We start from the raw sequence: 20321 nt of genomic DNA on the forward strand, positions 1-20321 counted from the left end.
TGTTCCTAACATCCATGGGGAGAGACGATGATATTACTCCCAATATCGTAGGGAGTGTACACTGCCCCCTTTGATATTATTCCTAATATCCATGGGGGGAGAGGATGATATTATTCTCAATATCGCAGGATGTGTTTACTCTACTGTGATATTGTTTGTAATATCAAGAAGAGGAGAGGATGCTATTACTCTCAATATCGAAGGGGGAGTACATCCCCATGTGATATTTTTCATAATATCCAGAAGGGAGAGGGTGATATTACTCTTAATATCACAGAGGGTGTACACATCGCTGTGATATTGTTCTTAATACTTAGTGGGGGAGGGAGAATATCACTCCCAATATCTCTGGGGCTGTACACCCCTCTGTGATATTGTTTGTGATATCCAGGGTGGGAGAAAATGATATTACTCGCAATATCGCAGAGGATGTACACCTCACTGTGATATTATTCATAATATCCAGGGAAAATAGGATAATATTACTCCAAATATTGAAGGAACTGTATGCCTCTTTGTGATATTGTTCATAATATCCAGATGTAAAAGGATGAAATTACTCTTAATATTTCATGCAGTGTACCCTCTCCTGTGATGTTGTTCATAATATCCAGGGAAGAGAAAATGATATTACTCCCAATATCGCAGGCGGTGTACACCCCCTTGTGATATTGTTCGAAATATGCAAAACAGGAGAGGATGATATTACTCCCAATATTGCAGAAAATGTACATTCCCCCGTAATATTGTTCTTAATATCCAGAAAGGAAAGGATGATATTAATCCTAATATCACAGGGGGTGTACACCACCCGTGTGATACTGTTCAAAATATCCATGGAAGGAGAAAATGATATGATTCACAATATCGCAGAGGGTGTACACCCCTCCTGTGATATTGTTCCTAATACACAGGGAAGAAGAACAAGGCACTACTGCCAATATTGCAGGGAGTAAAACCCCCCTGTGCTATTGTTTTCAATATTTAAGGGGGAAAAAGAATGATATTACTCCCAATATTGCAAGGGGTGTGCACCCCCTGTGATATTGTTTCTAATATTTAGAAAAAATGAGTATGATATTACTCGCAATATCGCAAAGGATGGACACTCCATTTGTGATATTGTTCCTAATATCCAGGAAGGGGGACGATGATATTACTTCCAATATCGCAGGGGGTGTACACCCTCCCAGTGATATTGTTCCACATCCACAGGGGGAGAGGATGATATTGCTCCCAATATCGCAGGGTGTGTACACCCCCGCTGTGATGTTTTTTCTAATATTTAGTGGGGGAGAGGAGGGTGATATGTCTTTATATATTGCAGGGGGTGTATACCTCCTGTGATATGGTTTACAATATCCAGGGGGGGACAGGAGGGTGATATTACACCCAATATCGCGGGGGGCGTACAACCCTCTGTGGTATGATTTGTAATATCCAGGAGGGGAGAGGAGAGTGATATTACTCATTATATCTTGGGGGGTATATAACCCCCTGTGATAAAATTCATAATACCCAGTGAGAAAAAGAAGGGTGATATGAGTCTCCATATCCCGGGGGATGTTCACCCTTCTGTGATATTGTTTGTTACACCCAAGGCGGGAGAGGACGGCGATATTACTCCCCAAACCCCGGGTGTGTACACACCTCTGTGATATGGTTCACAATACTCCGGGCAGGAGAGGAGGGTGACATTACTTTCAATATCCCGGGGGGGGTATCACCTCCCTGTGATACGGTTCGTAGTATCCAGAAAGGGAGAAGTGGGTGACATGACACCCCACATCGCGGGCGCGTACACCCCCTATGATACAGTTTGTAACATCCAGAAGGTGACAGGCAGATATTACTTCTCAGATGGCGGGAAGCCTACAGCCCCCTGTGATAGGGTTTGGAACATGCAGAGGGGGAGAAGGTGACATTACTCTCCACGTTGCGGAGTGCGGACACCCCACACACCCGTGACATGGTTCATAATACCGGGGGGAATGAGGGATACTCCCCATATCGCGGGAAGTGTGAGGGAGTCATCATCTTTCAGGTCTGAGGGGCCGATATTACTCCCCATGTCGCAGGGGACAAACTCTGTGATATGATTCGTAATATCCCGGGGGAGGGAGAGTGATATCACTCCCCACATCGCAAGGGAGTCCACCCCCCGTAATGTGGTTCACAACAGTCCGAGCGGGAGAGGGTGGTGCTGCTGTGACATGGTTGGCAATGCTCCGAAGGGGAGAGGATTATATGACTCCCCATATAGCGGGGGGCACACTCCCCTGTGACATGGTTCATACCATCCCCGGGAATAAAGGGTGATATTCCTCCTCCTACCGTAGGATGTGTACACCCCCTGTGATACTGTTTGTGATATCCAGGGAGGAAGAGGGTGATATTACTCTTCATATTTGGGGATATGCACCTCCACTTTGACATGATTCGTAATATCCTGGAAGGGAGAGGGTAGTATTACTTCCCACATCGGGAGGGACGTACACTCCCCTGCGATAGTGTTTGTAATATCCAGGGGGGCAGAGGGTGATATTACTTCCCCTATTGCGGGGAGAATACACCCACTTGTGATATGGTTCATAATATTCCGAGGGGAAGAGGGCATTAATGTATATTCTGTATATGAAAATATTACTTTCCATATTGCAGGGACGTACACCCCCCTGTGATTTGGTTCATAGTATCTCGGGTGGGAGAGGGTGACATTGCTCTCCACATTGTGAGGGGTACACACCCCCCTGTGATATGGTTTGTAACATTCCAGCGGGAGAGGGTGATAGTACTGCCCATCTCACAAGGGTCGTATAACTTCCTGTGATACGGTTCGTAGTATCTTGCAGGGGAGACGTACACCCCTTTGTGATATGGTTCGTAATATCCCGGTGGGGAGAAGGGGATATTACTCTCCTTACCGCGGGAGCGTACACACCCCTGTGATGTGGTTCGTAGTATCTTGGGGGGAGGGGCTACTATTACTCCCCTTATCTCCCAGGACGTACATCCCCCTGTGATAACGGTTTGTAATATCCCGGGGGGGACAGGGTGATATTTCTCTGGCTAGTGTGGGGCGTACATCCCCCTGTGACATGGTTCGTAATTTCCAAGAGGGGAGAAGGTGGTATTACTCCCGCATATTGCCAAAAGCTTACACTTCCCTGTGACATAGTTCATAATATTTTGGGGGGAAAAGGGTGATATTACTTTCCACATTGCATCGAGCGTACACCCCCCTGTGACTGGGATCATGATATCTTGGGGAAGACAGGGTAATATTACTCCCCATATCGCGGAGAGCATAAACCCCCTGTGATATATTTCGGAGGGGAGAGGGTAATATTACTTTCCAAATCGCGAGGGGCGTACACCCCCCTGTGGTATGGTTCGTCATATCCCGGGAAAGAGAGGATGATATTACTCCCCACACCGTGGGGGCATACACCATTCTGTGATATGATTCGTAATATCCCAGGGGGGAGAGGGTGAAATTACTCCTCATATCGCGGGGACCACACAGCCCCTTGTGATATGGTTCATAAGACTGCGAGGGGGAGAGGGTGCTGTTACTCATCATATCGCCGGGGTGTACAACCTCCTCTGATACGGTTCTTAACATCCAGGATGGGAGAGGGTGATATTACTCCCCACATCGCAGAGGACGTACACCCCCTTGTGACATGATTCATAATATCCATGGGGGAAGAGGATGATATTACTTTCAATATCACAGGGAGTGTATACCTCAGTGTGATATTGTTCATAATATCCAGAGAAAAAGAAGATTATATTACTCCCAACATTGCAAGAAGTATACGCCCCACTGTTAACATTGTTTGTAATATCCAAGGGGGAGAGGATGATATTACACCTAATATCACAGAGGTTGGAAACCCCCTTGTGATATTGGTCGTAACATCCAGGAAGGGAGGGGATGATATTACTCACAATATCGCGGGGATGTACACCTCCCAGTAACATTGTTCGTAATATCCAAAAAGGGAGAGAATAATATTACTTAGAATATCACAGGGCATTTACACACGCAGGGCGTGTAACCAGTGATACTGCTTGTAATATCCAGAAAGAGAGTGGAGTGCCTGCTGTGGTTTTTCACTATCCCCCCCTTGGAAATCTTCCACAATAAAGATATTTGGGGGGACAAAAATAGAGTTAGAGAGAAGGAGTAAGTTATAGGGTTTGATAGCACTGTGGGGTGGCCATAGTTAACCATCATGTATTGTATATTTCAAAATAGCTAGAAGAGAAGATTTGGAATGTTCCTAACATGAAGAAATGATGAATCCTTGAGGTGAAAGGCATCCCAACTATCCTGAATTGGTTATTACACACTGTATACATGTATCTGTGAAATTAAATTTAAAGCTGTTAGAATGCTAAATTATTCTGAACCTTGAGAGGAATGTGGCTACATAACCTGAATTATGTAGCATGCAACTAAAACTTCAGCTGGTCCAATTATAGATTAGCTATCTTCCTCATTCCTATACCTAGCAAACCAAGCAGCACCAGAGATCAGAGCCCCTCAGGTTATTGCCTGTCCTCAGAGAGGAATCAACTAGCCTTCCCTGGAATGCTGCTGTACGTAACCAATCAAACCACTGTGATGTATGCATGGGTCTTGTATGGAAAATGTTCTAATTTGGCTGTAGCTTCTCTGTCTCTACCTACATACATGTAACCTTAACTTCCCCACTTTGGAATGCTGACCCCATTTATTTGGAGTTAGGGTTGACCAAGTGGCCATCCTCAAGCTTCGTGCTCCAATAAACTTACATGTAGTCATATTTTCTGAGTCTCATTATTTAAGAGTAACATATCAAAATATCACCTGTACCAAATAAATATGAACTCCTATGTATCAATAGGAAATAAAGACATTTGGCCCCTCAGTAAATGTAAAAGGTCTGTACTCCAAATCTTCTATAAAGATTATGGGAGATTGATTCGTCTAGTGGATGTGTATTTTCTGCCAGAACTAACGCTATCAAAGGTGATAATACCCCCAAAGGGAAAATAAATTGGTTTTAGGAGGTTAGAAAAAAAAGTCTCAGATATTAAACTTTTGTGGCCCTCCAGAGTGCTATAGTTTACAAATAGGTATAGAGTATATTATTTCTGTGGTGCACAGGAGACCAAAAATATTTCAGCCCAAAATATATTTCTCCAACATACTTCAAGATGGCTATTCAGAGGGTCTGAGACAGGAATAGCCCAGCAAAGCTGCCTTTTGTGGAGGAGATATGAATCTGTAGAGAAATATCTGCACTGATGAGATAAAGAGCTGGGCTATTTCGGAGATCTCCCTCCCTTGTCTGGGTCTAGGAAGAATTAGCTCATCCACAGCCTGCCATCTATTCTTTCTTACGGCAGCTCTGAGATGACCTATTTTCACCTGCATAGCAAGACAGCCTCCACTCGACAGCCTTTCCTCCCTTCACTCTCTCCTAACCTGTGACGTTACCTCTGCCAGAGCCCAGAGGAATGTAGTCCTGGGCCTGTGGTCTTTGGGCTCATTCACTTCCCTGGAAAATCATTTATTCCTACAGCCTCCCATTTCCTCTCTTCCCAGTGAGAAGGATATTTAAGTGTCAACCATCTTGCCTTTCTTCTTCATATTTTATGTGACTCTTGTGGATAAGATTGCAAGTAATACTTTTTTTGGTCTTTTTTCTCCTGTTAATCCATCTATGATTAGTTTGGTTATAGACTCAAATCATTGAAACTTCAGGGGAAAAATTTAAACTTCCCTAAATGTATTAAAGTTCCTTGGAAAAACGGTATAGTGATTTCTCAAAGAACTAAAAATAGAACTATGATTCAACTCAGCAATCCCACCACCGGGTATCTACCAAAAGAAAAAGGAATTTTATCAAAAAGACACCTATGTGTTTACTACAGCACGATTCGCAATAGCAAAGGCATGGATTCAACCTATGTGCCCATCAGCAATAGACTGAATCAAGGAAATGTGGTACCTACACACTACGGAATACTGCGAGGCCATTACAAAGAATGAGATCATGACCTTTGCAGCCTATGTGCCCATCAACAGTAGACTGAATAAAGAAAATGTGGTACAAGAATAAGATCATGACTTTTGCAGCAACTTGGATCCATCAGTTAATTCTTAAGTCAATTAATGCAGACACCAAATCAAATACCACACGATATCACTTGTAAGTGGGAGCTAAGCAATGGGCATAAGATGGACATAAAGATGGAAAATATAGACACTGGGGACTCCAAAAGAGGAAAAAGGAGCAGGGTAAGGGTTGGGAACACAGCCTATTGGGTACTATGTTCACTATTTGGGCGAGGGTGAAGAAGTGTCCTTGATCTGGACAAACACTCAAGGTTTGGTGTCTGGCAGTAAGGAGAACAAAGACGCAGTCTCTCTCTCTCTCTCTCTCTCTCTCTCTCTCACACACACACACACACACACACACACACACACACACACACACACAGAGTAGCTGTAAGAGCGGAATGTTTAATAGCCAAAAGAAGAGAGAGCTTCCTCATGCGGAGGAAGGGAGCGCCCAAGTGGGTTTCTGAGTTTGGGGCGAGATGCGATTGATTTTACAGAGGGGCTTGAAGAGGCAGGGTTTGATTGACATAGGGCCCAGGGGATTGCTTTGACCAGGTGTGCCATTTACATAGCCAAGAATCTTGTATTATGCAGATGGGGTTTTTACCTGGCTGAAGCCATGACACCTGCACACCTGGCAACAAGGGTGGAGGGAATCTCCAGTTGGATGTGTCTGGCTTCCAGGCAGCCTTTTTCCGTTGGCACAGCTGCTGGCATTCACCTATGGAAGCTTCCAGCTTGGCTATGTAAGCTTGCAGCTTGATTTTTCTGGCTGCTTTTTATTAGAAAAGAAATGATTTGGGGGCTGCTTTTTATTAAAGGAAAATTCCATCGAGAACTCTTCAATCCTCACTATCTGTCTAAATAATTTCTTACTAACTCCTATATCAAAGGATTCACCAGAAGCCCAAACTCCAGCATGACACTATACATCCATGTAATAAACCTCCACAGATACCCCCTGAATCTATAATAAAAACATTATTTAAGTCCCATGGAAGAGGGAATATTAAGGAAAAAAAGGCATGAAAGTTTTTTAAGGCCAGCAGTAATAAAAAATAAACAGGTTGAGAAACACTGAGTTAGATGATTCATCAAACAGGGCAGTCTATCATATTGTATATGCAAGGTTGAAAGTGTCACCCAAAGAATGACCAGGATTGTTACCAGAAAGGGGTCCCAAGCCAGACACCAAGAGAGGTCGTCAACCGGAGTTAGGAAGGGCCTGACATTTTGCCTGATGGCTCCTATTGATAGGGAATTCAGCAAACCTGTGGTTTTTGCTGTAGCCATAGGAATTTAGGGAGTTGCCATGGCAGCAAGGCCTTGGAACCCTTAGCCCGGGCTTTTTTTTTTAAGGAAACTTTTCGTTTCCTTAAGGCCTTGGAGCCTTAGCCCGGGTTTTTTTTTTTTTAAGGAAACTTTTCGTTTCCTTAACCTTGGGGTTCATCTTATTTGATAAAGAGATACCTACTTTGGCTTCTCAGATCTCAAAGGAAGCCAACATATTTTAGCCTAAAATATACTTCTTTGAGATGTTTCAAGATGGTTGTTCAGGAGGGCTGGAAATACAAACTTAGTTGAAAAGCTGTCTTTCGTGAAGATTTGCATCTGTAGAGAAAAATCTGCATTGATGCAGCCAGGCTTTCTCTGAGGCCTTCCCTCATCCTGATTTAGGGATGATTAACTGAGGGTCTGACATTTTTAAGGGTCTGAAACATTTACATCTATTCTCTCTCAGCACTGCTACCTGTGAGGTTCCATCCACGTAACAAGACCACCTTTGCTAGGCAGGCCACCTCTTCTCTGGTCCCACAAGCCATTTTGCCACTGATCCAAGCCTCATTCTTTCTGGAACCTCAAGATGGTATAAAAGCGTCAACCATCCAGTCATTTCTTTGAGATGTTATGTTTTGTAAAACTCCTGTGCACCTTAATAAATTCATATGTCTTTTCTCTTATTATTTCTCAGCTGTGTTTTTCCAGTTGATTTTCAGTGAACATTCAAATGAAGGGGAAGTGTTCCCTTGGCCTCCACAAGGTTTTATTAATTTCCACAAATTTCCACAGAACTAGTAACACTTAGAGGATTCAGTGGAGAATGTGGATAGTGGGAGGAGGAGGAAAGTTTATTCCAGTTAAAATTGGAAAGTTAAAAAATAAAGCACTACGTTCCCAGGTGGAGAGATACTGTTTTATACATTCTGGAGCCCCCATGACTTCCTAGGACTCAGCTGCTCAGGGCTTCACACAGAGCATAGCCCAGTGGTGAGGAACTGAGATGTGACCATCAGAACACCCTTATTCAAATTCCCACTCCCGCAGTAACAGTGTATTGAAATCTAAAATCTCTGAGCCCTAAGTTCCTCCTTTGTAAGATAGATGTGATATATTTCCCACCTCTCTTTCTTGAGGACTCAGTGAGTAAATACAGGTAAATTGTCTGAGTTCGTTGACACATACCAAGCACCTCGAGAGTATTAACCATCATTAGCTAAAAACATAATTATGTTTCAACTGAAAACTGTGAATGAGGCCGGGTGGGGTGGCTCACGCCCGTAATCCCAGCACTCTGGGAGGCTGAGGCAGGCGGATCACCTGAGGTTGGGATTTCGAGACCAGCCTGACCAACATGGAGAAACCCTGTCTCTACCAAAAAAAAAAAAAAAAAAAAAAAAAAAACCCGCAAAATTCACCAGGTGTGGTGGTGCATGCCTGTAATCCCAGCTACTTGGGAGGCTGAGGCAGAAGAATCGCTTGAACTCGGGAGGCGGAGGTTGCAGTGAGCCAGGTTGTGCCACTGCAGTCCAGCCTGGGCGACAAGAGTGAAACTCCATCTGAATGAAAGGAAGGAAGGAAGGAAGGAAGGAAGGAAGGAAGGAAGGAAGGAAGGAAGGAAGGAAGGAAGGAAGGAAGGAAGGAAGGAAGGAAGGAAGGAAGGGAGGGAGGGAGGGAGGGAGGGAGGGAGGGAGGGAGGGAGGGAGGGAGGGAGGGAGACAGGGAGGGAGGGAGACAGGGAGGGAGGGAGACAGGGAGGAAGGGAGCGGGGAGGGAGGGACGTGGGGGAGCAGGAGGGGAGAGAGGGACGGGGCAGGGGAGGGAGAGAAGGACGCTGCGGGGGGCGGGGGGGAGAGGGAGGGAGGGAAAAACAACACCAAAGGGTTAAGTAGATAGGAGTTTCAAGAGAAATTTTTTTTTTTAAAGAAGAAAAGAAAGACGTGACAAAATATAAAATATAGTGACTATTCCAGAAGGGGGAACAAGCAGAGGAATAAGTATAGAACGGGACACCTGCAGCCAAAAGCGGCCTTAATCAAACAGCGATTGCAGCAGAAAACCATTCAGCTAAAGGAGAAGAAACTTCAGCCTGGGAGACACAGCAAGACTCCATCTCAAAAAAATAAATAAAGTATTTTCTTTAACATATATATGTGGACTTGGGGAGTTTTGTAACTGTTGGAAATAAACCCTAACTGCCACAGAGATAACTCATTCTCAGTTCACCATTAGCCCATCCACATCAGTACTTCTCACAAACAGCATCCTTGAATAGTCAGAGGGGCCGGGCTCTGGTTTGTTTACACTTACACAATGCCCTGGGGCTGGTGACCTTTGATGTGCGGTGTGGAGGTGAGAAGGCTACAAAAGAAGACAGAAATACACCCGTGGAGGAGGAAGGAGCCGAGCACAGGAGCGATGGCAGAGGAATGAGGACCACCCCTCAGCGGGCCTTTCACACCACTCCCTCTCACCTTGTATTCGCCCTTCGTCTATGAACGCTCTCCCAGCTTTTTCCAGAACGTGTCTGCCCTCCAACTGCCTGGAACCAGAGCATGGGGTGATGTATTTCCTGGGTCCTTAAAATGTACTCCGAGTCCCCAAAGTAAGGGCATCACCTGGGAGGAGACACAGAAACTCAGACCCCTCATCACCAGCTGAACTGGAACCGCATTGGAACGAGACCTCAGATAACTGGAGTGCACATCAGTGGGACACACTGAGGACCGCACTATGGAAGGAACAGTGGCCAGCCATGCTCCTTAGCCCCAAAGGGTCTTTGACATTGCGTGCCAAGCCAAATGCTTAAAGACTTTTGCTCTTTGAAATTTCATGATGCAATAGAAACCACATGAATCAGGAGTCAGAAAGAACTTGGGGAGAAAACCTGATTCATTTCCCCTCAAGCAAAAGATTTAACCTTCAGATCTCAAGGACCAGGGAGATAAAATGGGAATAACGAAACTCATGCTGACTTCATACAAATACGGAGGTTAGATAAACGAGGAGCGTCTGGTACACAGAAGGGACTGAACCAATGTCCCGTTCTTCTTACTAATAATGAAAAAACATGCCTGAGAAAGAATGACGCTTTAAGATTTAAATGACCCGTGTATCATTATTTACAGGTTCACTTCTTGGTTTATGCAGAATCTTACACCAGATTTTGGGGAAAATTCCAAAGGTTTAGATAAAGGGTACAACAAACTCTACAATTTCATGAAAAGGTTTGGGTAGGAATTGGGAATATAGAAAATATCAAACTGTGCTGAATTCCATGATTTGATGGCTCTAAACAGAGAGGCACTTGGACCACGTGGAGAACAGTGATGCATTTGGGGTCATTCTGACTGAAACATGTCAGGTGTGTTAGACTTTAAAGCAAATAACAACAAACAAAGCAAAGCTCTGATTGAGAAGAGTTATTTCCCCTTAGCACTCTGGTATAAGTTGGTGGAAACTCATCTTTACAATGGTTTATCTCACTTTGTTCTTTACAGCTGCTTTATAAAGCACGATGGGTTTTGGGATGATTTGTGTTATTCAGTTCACACATAAAGCACATAATGTTGGCCAGGCACAGTGACTCACACCTGTAATCCCAGAACTCTAGGAGGCCATGGCAGGAGGATCACATGAAGCCAGGAGTTTGGGACCAGCCTGGGCAACACAGCTAGACCCCATCTCCGTAGAAAATAGAAAAGCCACAATTCCCACCGCCAGTGGTGCGCATCTGCACGCCAGTGGTGCGCACCTTCCAGTTACTTGGAAGGCTGAGGCGGGGGAGGATCGCTTAAGCCCAAGAGTTGGAGGAGCCATGATGGCACCACTGCACTCCTCCCTAGGTGACAGAGTGAGACCCCGTCTCAATTTTAAAAGCAACAACAAAAGCACATGATGTCAGAACTGAAACAGCCTCACAAAAGTCCAGAAAAAGGCAAGTTGGGAGTCACAAGCTAATACCAGCTGGAATTCAGCCGTTCCAGATGCCGCCAGTGGCCCTGGATGGAGGTGAAGTCAGGTGGAGATGCCCTTACTCCTTTCCTAGCTCTCTCTTCCCCAGAAGCAACCTTCCCAGCGCCCCCTTCACCCCTCTGTTTCTGAGGGTGTAGATGAGAGGATTGAGGAGGGGGGTGACAATGTTGTAGAAGAGCGTGAGGAACTTGCCCTGGTCCTGGGAGGAGCTGGCTCCTGGTTGCATGTACATGTAGATGATGTTTCCATAGAAAAGGGAGACCACAGTGAGATGGGAGCCGCAGGTGCTGAAGGCCTTCTGCCTTCCTGATGCTGACCGAATTTGTAACACAGCCCTCACAATGTAGCTGTAAGAGAGCAGGATAAACACCAAGGGGGACAGCACAACGCCCACCGCCAGGACAAACACGGTGCCTTCAACGGCCACAGTGCTGACGCAGGCCGTCCGGATCAGGGCGGGCATCTCACACAGGAAGTGGTCCACCTCGTGGCGCCCACAGCGGGGTAAGCGCAGGGTCACAGGAGACATGGCCAAGGAGTTGGCCACCCCACAGCCCCAGGCCACTGACGCCAAGCCCCGGCAGAGCCTGGGGTTCATGATCACCATGTAGTGCAGGGGCTTGCAGATAGCCACAAACCGGTCATAGGCCATGACGGCCAGGAGCAGGCACTCCACACCACCCAGACCCAGGAACAGGAAGAGCTGGATGGCACAGCCTGTGTAGCTGATGGTCTTGTCACGTCCATTAAGGTTGTAGAGCAGCTGGGGAATGGAGCTGGTGGTGAAACTGAGGTCCAGGAAGGAGAGGTGGGTGAGGAAGAAGTACATGGGGGTGTGGAGGTGGGGGTCCAGCCGGGACACCAGGATGATGGTGGTGTTGCCCACGAGGGCCAGGAGGTACGCGATCAGGATGACCACAAAGAGGATCCTCTCCAGATGGGGTCGGTCAGAGAACCCCAGCAGGATGAAATGGGTTTGGGTGCTGCCATTGGATCCATCCATCTCTACTGCAGCTAAACAGAAATATCAATCCTAATAATAATAACAGAACTTACTAGAAGTTAAGCATTCTTCTCTGCTTTTTATATTTATTTTATTCATTTAACCCCAGCACAAGCTAAGCATTCTTCTATGCCTTTTTTTTTTTTTTTTTGAGATGGAGTCTGGCTCTGTTGCCCAGGCTGGAGTGCAATCGCGTGATCTCGGCTCACTGCAACCTCCGCCTCCCAGATTCAATCCATTCTCCTGCCTCAGCCTCCCAAGTAGCTAGGATTACAGGCGTCACCACCATGCCCGGCTAATTTTTTGTATTTTTAGTAGAGACGGGGTTTCACATGTTGGCCAGGCTGGTCTCGAACTCCTGACCTCATGATCCACCCACCTTGGCCTCCCAAAGTGCTGGGATTACAGGTGTGAGCCACCGTGCCTGGCCTCTTTTCTATGCTTTCTATATTTAATTTATTCATTTAACTCCAACAGAAGCTAAGCATTCTTCTATGCTTTTTATATGTATTCTATTCATGTAACCCCAGCAGTTATATGGAGTTGCATTATTATTATTAGCTCCCAACTTATAGAAAAGGAAGCTGAAACACATGTGTGTTGAGCAAACTGTCATATGTAGGAAGACGCAGAGCTGATTCTGAACCCCAGCAACATGGCTGAGAGTGTGCATTCTTAACCACTATTAGTACTGCCTCTAAATCCAATGAAGTGAAGACAAATCCTGCTGTGGCCAAACAATGAATATTTCTAGAGACTCCAGTCCCTAAGCTCCTGCCAAAAACCTCAAGGACTCAAAATGGAGCCTCAGAATAATCTATCAATAGTATTTAGGAAATATTCATTACATACAGAGTGCTTTATCTATGACTGGTCTCAAAGAAACACCTCATTCATTGGGTTATCATTTCTGAGGTAATTTTTAAAATACTTTAGTAGATAAATAACGTAAGAGACAAGCAAAATACACATAAAATCTCTTTCTCTCTCTCTCTTTTAATTGGGCCTGGTATTGAAGAAATAGAGTGTATGAAGTTTTCTTCCAAAGTACTATATACTGCTTGAGAGGATAAAACAGCTTGAAAAAACTTTGTAACAGATATTATAACTGTAATGCAATAATTCACGCACATGTACAGAAAACTCTTATCACGTTCCAATTCCAATACCACATCATATTCAAAGCAAAGCGTATTTGATGAGACAAACCACAAGTCTTACAGATGGATATAGAGAGACTCGGTCCATCCTGGTGTTTGGGTGATGGACACATTAAAAGCCAAGACTTCACCACTATGCAATACGTGCAGCTAAAAAGCAGTACTCCCAAATTAATTTAAATAAATATAAATACGTATGAGCAGCTAAAAAGCAGTACTCCCAAATTAATATAAATAAATATAAATATGTACAAGCAGCTAAAACGCAGTACTCCCAAATTAATACAAATAAAAATAAATCCAAACATGCAGGTAACAAAACAGTACTCCCAAACTAAGACAAATAAAAATACATACATACATTTTGGGCAATCCCTCCAAACTATTCTGCATTATCCCTGGGTCAACAAGACTAAATTACAAGATCTCAGCAAGCTCATTTGCCTTTTCATAGTTTTCTCATCTAAAATGGTAATAATCAAACCTAGCTTACTTAGTTTACAGATATGCTTTGAGATTTTAAATATGAAATATAAATATATAAAACATATAAAAGTTTAGAGTGTAAAGGTTTCTACATATGTTTAAAAAAAAAAAAAGGTGATGTGTCATGCAAACACAGAATGGGAACATAAGCCCGTAAGTCTAGCCAGAGAAATCCAGAAGAAAAAAAGCCTACTGAAGAGAAATTCTCTTATCTTATATCTTACCAAGCTTTGAAAATACAATAACTACATCATGATAACTGACAAGGCATTTGTGGGAGGAAGGGAGTGTGGGTCCCATCTTTATTCCCTACACCAAAAATATTAAAATTATGAATTACATATTTAAACATTTCAAAAATACAACTACTATCAGAAAGCGTGATAGTTATTTTTCCTTTTTTTCCCCAATCATCTTGAATAAGTATACATCATAAGCCAAGTTGCAATTCTCAAAAGTTAAAAAGCAAAACATAGGTAAATTGTGTTACCTATTTAGAAAAATCTACACTCTAAGAAACACTATTGGCCGGGTGCTGTGGCTCACGCCTGTAATCCCAGCACTTTGGGAGGCTGAGATGGGTGGATCACCTGAGGTCAGGAGTTCACAACTAGTCTGGCCAACACAGTGAAACCCCTTCTCTATTAACATACAAAAATTACACAGTGTGGTGGTGCATGCCTGTAGTCCCAGCCACTCTCGAGGCTAAGGCAGGAGAATGGCATGAACCTGGGAGGCGGAGCTTGCAGTGAGTCGAGATGGCGCCGCTGCACTCCAGCCTGGGCGATAGAGCAAGACTCCATCTCAAAAACAAAACAAAACAAAACAAAAAAGAAACACTACTAGCAAACTCTAAAAAATAATGACAATAGTAGAAAAATTCCAGAAGACAACCGAAGGCTACTTTGCTTTTTTTCTCAAAAAATTGGCAACAAAAACATGTAGCAAAAGAAAAATATGTAATGACTTGAAGAAACAGTTCACAGGAAAATGGTTTACAAGCAAGTGATATAAACATTAGAAATGTTTTCACTGACGATTGAGGTTATAAAAATTTAAATATAAAGATATTTGCTTTTCCAGATAGGTAAATAATGAAAAGTGTGGTAATATCCAGAGTTTGAAAAAATGTGGGAAATAAGCCCAATCTCATGAATATTTCGTTCTTTTTTTTTTTTTTTTTTTTTGAGACAGAGTCTCACTGTGTCGCTCAGGCTTGAGTGCAATGGTGTGATCTGGGCTCACTGCAGCCTCGTTCTCCCAGGTTCTCCTGCCTCAGCCTCCCAAGTAGCTGGGATTACAGGCATGTTCCACCACGCCGGCTAATTTTTGTATATTTAGTTGAGATGGAGTTTTGTGATGTTGCCCAGGCTGATCTTGAACTCCTGATCTCAAGCGATCTGCCCACCTTGGAATCCCAAAGTGCCGGGATTACAGGTGTGAGCCATCATGCCTGGCCTCATGAACTCTTGATAAGAGTCAAAATTGAAATAGTATCTTTGGAGAGATCTAAAAAAAAAAAATGACTATTTAAATACACATATACCTTGACATAGTACATATTATTTTAACAAAAGAAATATCTGTCTTTCATAAAATGTTAAATGACATGCTTTTCTCATTGCCCTGTTAATTCTACATCTAGGAATCTGCTTTGCGTTTATTAACCCTCAATCAGTAAACACATACCCTCAAAAACTTCATTATAGCATGTACTGAAATAGATAATACTGGGAAACAAGGTACGTGTTTAAAGTGGTAGACATGATTTAATAGATGATGACTGGAAACAATCATTAAATTGGAATGACATTACCAAGAATTTTGTCCAAAAAAAAAAAAAAAGATATTAATATCAAACAAGTAGAAAGTTAAATATGCCGGGCGCAGTGGCTCACACCTGTAATCCCAGCACTTCGGGAGGCCAAGGCAGATGGATCACAAGGCAGGAGTTCGAGACCAGCCTGGCCAAGATGGTGAAATCCCATCCCAACTAAAAAATAACAAAAATTAGCCGGGCGTGGTGGTACGTGCTTGTAACCCCAGCTACTCAGGAGGCTGAGGCAGGAGAATGGCTTGAACCCAGGAGGCGGAGGTTGCAGTGAGGCGAGATCATGCCACTGCACTCCAGCCCAGTGACAGAGCGAGACTCCATCTCAAAAAAAAAAAAAAAAGAAAGAAAGAAAAAGAAAGCTAAATATAATGTATAGTGAGATTGTATATAGTGTGACTCCATTTTTTGTTCACAAACTCTCTTACTATACACACACAAACACACGTGGTATGTATATATGTATACAGTCACATGTTGCAGAACAACACATTTTGGTCAACAACAAATTACATATGTGGTGGTTCCACCTCCTGAGAGGGGTCTGAGGCAGGCCCTTCAGGCAGTATTGTAGAAAGCATCGTGGTGGTTCCACCTCCTGAGAGGGGTCTGAGGCAGGCCCTTCAGGCAGTATTTAGAAAGCATCGTGCTCACAGGAGGAGACAGTTCCACGCATGTGGCTGCCCCGGAAATCCTTCCGGTGGGACGAGGTGTAGAGGCCAAGACAGTGGTACTGATCATTCCGTCTCAGTGGACACCCAGGCTAATGTGTGTGCTTGTGTCTTAGTTTGCAAAGAAGAAGTTTGAAAAGTAAAAAATAAATAAATATTAAAAAATTAAATGGAATATGACTTGTAGAATAAGAATAAAAAGAGCGTATTTTATACAGTTTTACAATGTGTGTTTTAAGCTAAGTGGCATTACAAAAAAGTCACAAAGTTAATAAAAAGTAAAAGGTTTGCCAGGTAAAAAGTTTCAGTAAACTAAGGATAATTTCTTATTGAAGAAGAAAAATATTTTTAATGCATTTACTATAGCCTAAGTGTACAAAGTTGATAAAGTCTGTAGCCGTGGACAGGGATGTCCTGGGCCTTCACATTCACTCACCACCCACTCACTGACTCACTGAGAGCAACTTCCAGTCCTGCAAGCTCCATTCACGGTAAGCGCCCTAGACAGGTTACCTTTTTTTGTATTTTATACAGTATTTTTACTGTGCCTTTTCTATGTTTAGAGATATAAATACTTACCAGTGTGTTCCAGCTGTCTTCAGTATTCAGTACAGGACCATGCCGTACTCGTTTGTAGCCTGGGAGTGACGAGCTATACCACACACTTATGGCCTAGGCTTGTGGTAGGACACACCATCTGGGTTTGTGTAAGCACATTCTGTGATGCTCACACAATGACAAAATCACCTAATGACGCATTTCTCAGAACATATCCCCATCGTTAAGCAACACATGACTGTGTTTGTATTCAGATAGAACGGATATCTGGATGTACGGTTTGAAATTGTTTAAAAGGCTCATTTCTAGCTTGGGCAACATGGGGAGACCCCATCTGTACAAAAGTCAAAATTAAACATTAGCCCGACATGGTCGCACAAATGTACGGTGCCAGCTACTCAGGAGACTGAGACAGGGCGATCAATGGGCCCAGGAGGTCAAGGCTGCAGTGAGCTATGATCATGCCACTGGCACCCCAGCCTGGGCGACAGAGTGAGACCCTGTCCTCTCCCACCCCCGCTGAAAAAAGACTCTCTTTTAGAAAGTGAAGTGGAGGTTAAAGAAGACTCTCATTAGGCCGGGTGCGGTGGCCCACGCCTGTAATCCCAGCACTTTGGGAGGTTGAGGCGGGTGGATCACCTGAGGTCGGGAGTTCAAGACCATCCTGACCAACATGGAGAAAACCTGTCTCTACTAAAAATACAAAAAAAAAAAAATTAGCTGGGCAAGGTAGTGGGTGTCTGTAATCCCAGCTACTCGGGAGGCTGAGGCAGGAGAATCACTTGAACCCAGGAGGCAGAGGTTATAGTGAGCCGAGATCACACCATTGTACTCCAGCCTGGGCAACAGAGCGAAACTGCATCTCAAAATAATAATAATAATGGTAATAATAATAATTTCGCATTGGTAGATGTATTGCTTTGTTATAATTAAACAATGAGTTGTGATATAAGTGCTGACTGTGTATCTTTGTGTGTTGGTGTGTCTGTCATAATTCACTTTTTTTTTTTTTTTGAGACGGAGTCTCGCTCTGTTGCCCAGGCTGGAGTGCAATGGTGCGATCTGGGCTCACTGCAAGCTCCGCCTCCCAAGTTCACACCATTCTCCTGCCTCAGCCTCCCGAGTAGCTGGGACTACAGGCACCGCCACCTCGCCCGGCTAGTTTTTTATAATTTTAGTAGAGACGGGGTTTCACCGTGTTGGCCAGGATGGTCTTGATCTCCTGACCTCATGATCCGCCCGCCTCAGCCTCCCAAAGTGCTGAGATTACAGCCGTGAGCCACCGTGCCCGGCCTGTCATAATTTATAAACGTTCTAAGAGCAACGAGTGTGTTCTTGAGATTTTTCTAACCCTTGAGGCACTCCCTGTGGCTTCTTTATTTAACAAACCAACCTAGAAGTGCAGACCTCTGAGCTGAGCTCCTCAATGCAGAAACCCACTCACCATTTTTACTTGTATGCTGCTAGGCAACACTGAGAGGATGCAGGAGCATAGACGTAGCCAGAGGGCCTCAGTCAGATCTCGGAATGCCTTGTACCCTCTTGGGTGCACACAGGTGCTGTAGCCAGGGTAAGGAAATCCAAGTGCCTCTCTCAGGCTTGGCCTATTCCTTATAAATGCAGTGGCCCACAGTATTTATTAATACGGGTTTACTGCATTTACACGGTGTTGCAGCTCTGCTGAGGGAAGACTGGAGACAGACCCTGATGGCGGCCTGGGTTCATCAGCATCTCAAACCGCTGGGGAAACATCAGAGCCACAGGGATCACTAGCACGTCCACTGAGGCAGAGGCCTGCACCACATCAAATTGCCCCATCTCCCGTCAGGTCCCGAGAGAAAATGAGGACCATGAGAATTTGTCCCTTGATATAAAAAGAATTTACTGCCTCACGTAAGTAAAATTAGGGAACTCAATCCACTGTTGTTCTAAAAACATAAATACCAGTGAGCCATTTGCTCCCCTCCCCTGTTCCCAAGAATCATTATATGGCTAAGAAAACAGCTGAGGCATAATTGGTCCCATCCTACCTAGAACAGAATCATGCATTTGTTTTTTTCTTTCTCCTTATATCTGATGAAAATAGGGCCAAAATATTTTGACATCTTCTTTTTACTAATATTTTTATGTATAAAAGAAAGAACCCATTGTCCTAGATAGTGAAAAAAAACATATAAAGTATATTATTACATACATTAAGGAGCCATAGGGTGGCCTGTTTATTTATTTATTTATTTATTTATTTTGAGATGGAGTTTCGCTCTTTCGCCCAGGCTGGAGTGAAGTGCTGCTATCTCTGCAACTTGCAACCTCCGCCCCCCAGGTTCAAGCAATTCTCCTGCCTCAGTCTCCCTCGTATCTGGGATTATGGGCACCAGCCACCATGCCTGGCTAATTTTTGTATTTTTAGTAGAGATGAGGTTTCACCATGGGGGCCAGGCCGGTCTCGAACTCCTGACATCAGATGATCCACCCTTGTTGGCCTCCCAAAGTGCTGGGATTACAGATGTGAGCCACTGCACCTAGCCTTATTTTTACTTTTTGATTTGAAAGATGTTAGCATACATAGGTTTATACTTTAGTTTCAAAAACTAGTAAGGAAATTAAGCAAGTATCATTACTTAGATTGTGTATATGTAACTATGTTTGAACGCTCTTGTAAAGGCAAAAATGACATCACAATGCTGAAATTTTTAAACAAAATAAATAAATATACAGATTTAGCCAAGCAATGTCAGAAAAAAATCAGACTTACAGTCAATTAACTAAGAAACGTATCAATTTGACTGGGTACTTTTAGGTAGATGGAGTCAGAGAATTAGAGAGTAAAGAGACTATTCTACATAAGTGAATGTGTAGAATTCGTAGAGTATGTGTGGTACACATATGCAGGCCCAGCATCCTTTCTTCTTCCCTGTGTAATAGAAAAGCAGACCACAGAGGGCCCCAGAAGCACAGAGAAAGCATGCACCAAGGAGTCGGTGCTTGGAGGGCACACAGGTTGACTAGATCCCAGTGTTCCCAGTTCTCGGACCTCTGGGGTTCTAGGGGTTGCAATCACCAGTCTAAGTGCTTTCCATTACTTCCGCTGGCTAAGGAGGTTATTTTACTTCCCACTCCTGATCGCTCCGTGTATCCCCTCCTCCCAGTCCTCTTCACTCAGGGCCTTCTCAACATGCTAGAAAAATGTGTTTAAGGCCGGGCACAGTTGCTCACACCTGTAATCCCAGCACTTTGGGAG

General features: G+C 43.9%; 1 protein-coding gene across 5 annotated transcripts in view; it reads right to left on the reverse strand.

Annotated features, from left to right (window-relative positions):
- Positions 1-10643: 10643 nt before the first annotated feature.
- Positions 10644-20321, reverse strand: part of LOC105474740 (tripartite motif containing 58) — a 36469-nt gene continuing 26791 nt past the window's right edge. For all 5 annotated transcript variants that reach the window (XM_024790639.2, XM_024790638.2, XM_024790645.2 and 2 more), the window contains one exon: positions 10644-12385. In XM_024790639.2, the coding sequence (XP_024646407.2) occupies positions 11430-12385 (956 nt within the window). In that variant the 3' untranslated portion in view covers positions 10644-11429. The remainder of the gene's footprint in view (positions 12386-20321) is intronic.

Source organism: Macaca nemestrina, chromosome 1 (assembly GCF_043159975.1).
Source record: "Macaca nemestrina isolate mMacNem1 chromosome 1, mMacNem.hap1, whole genome shotgun sequence".
Lineage (NCBI taxonomy): Eukaryota > Metazoa > Chordata > Mammalia > Primates > Cercopithecidae > Macaca > Macaca nemestrina.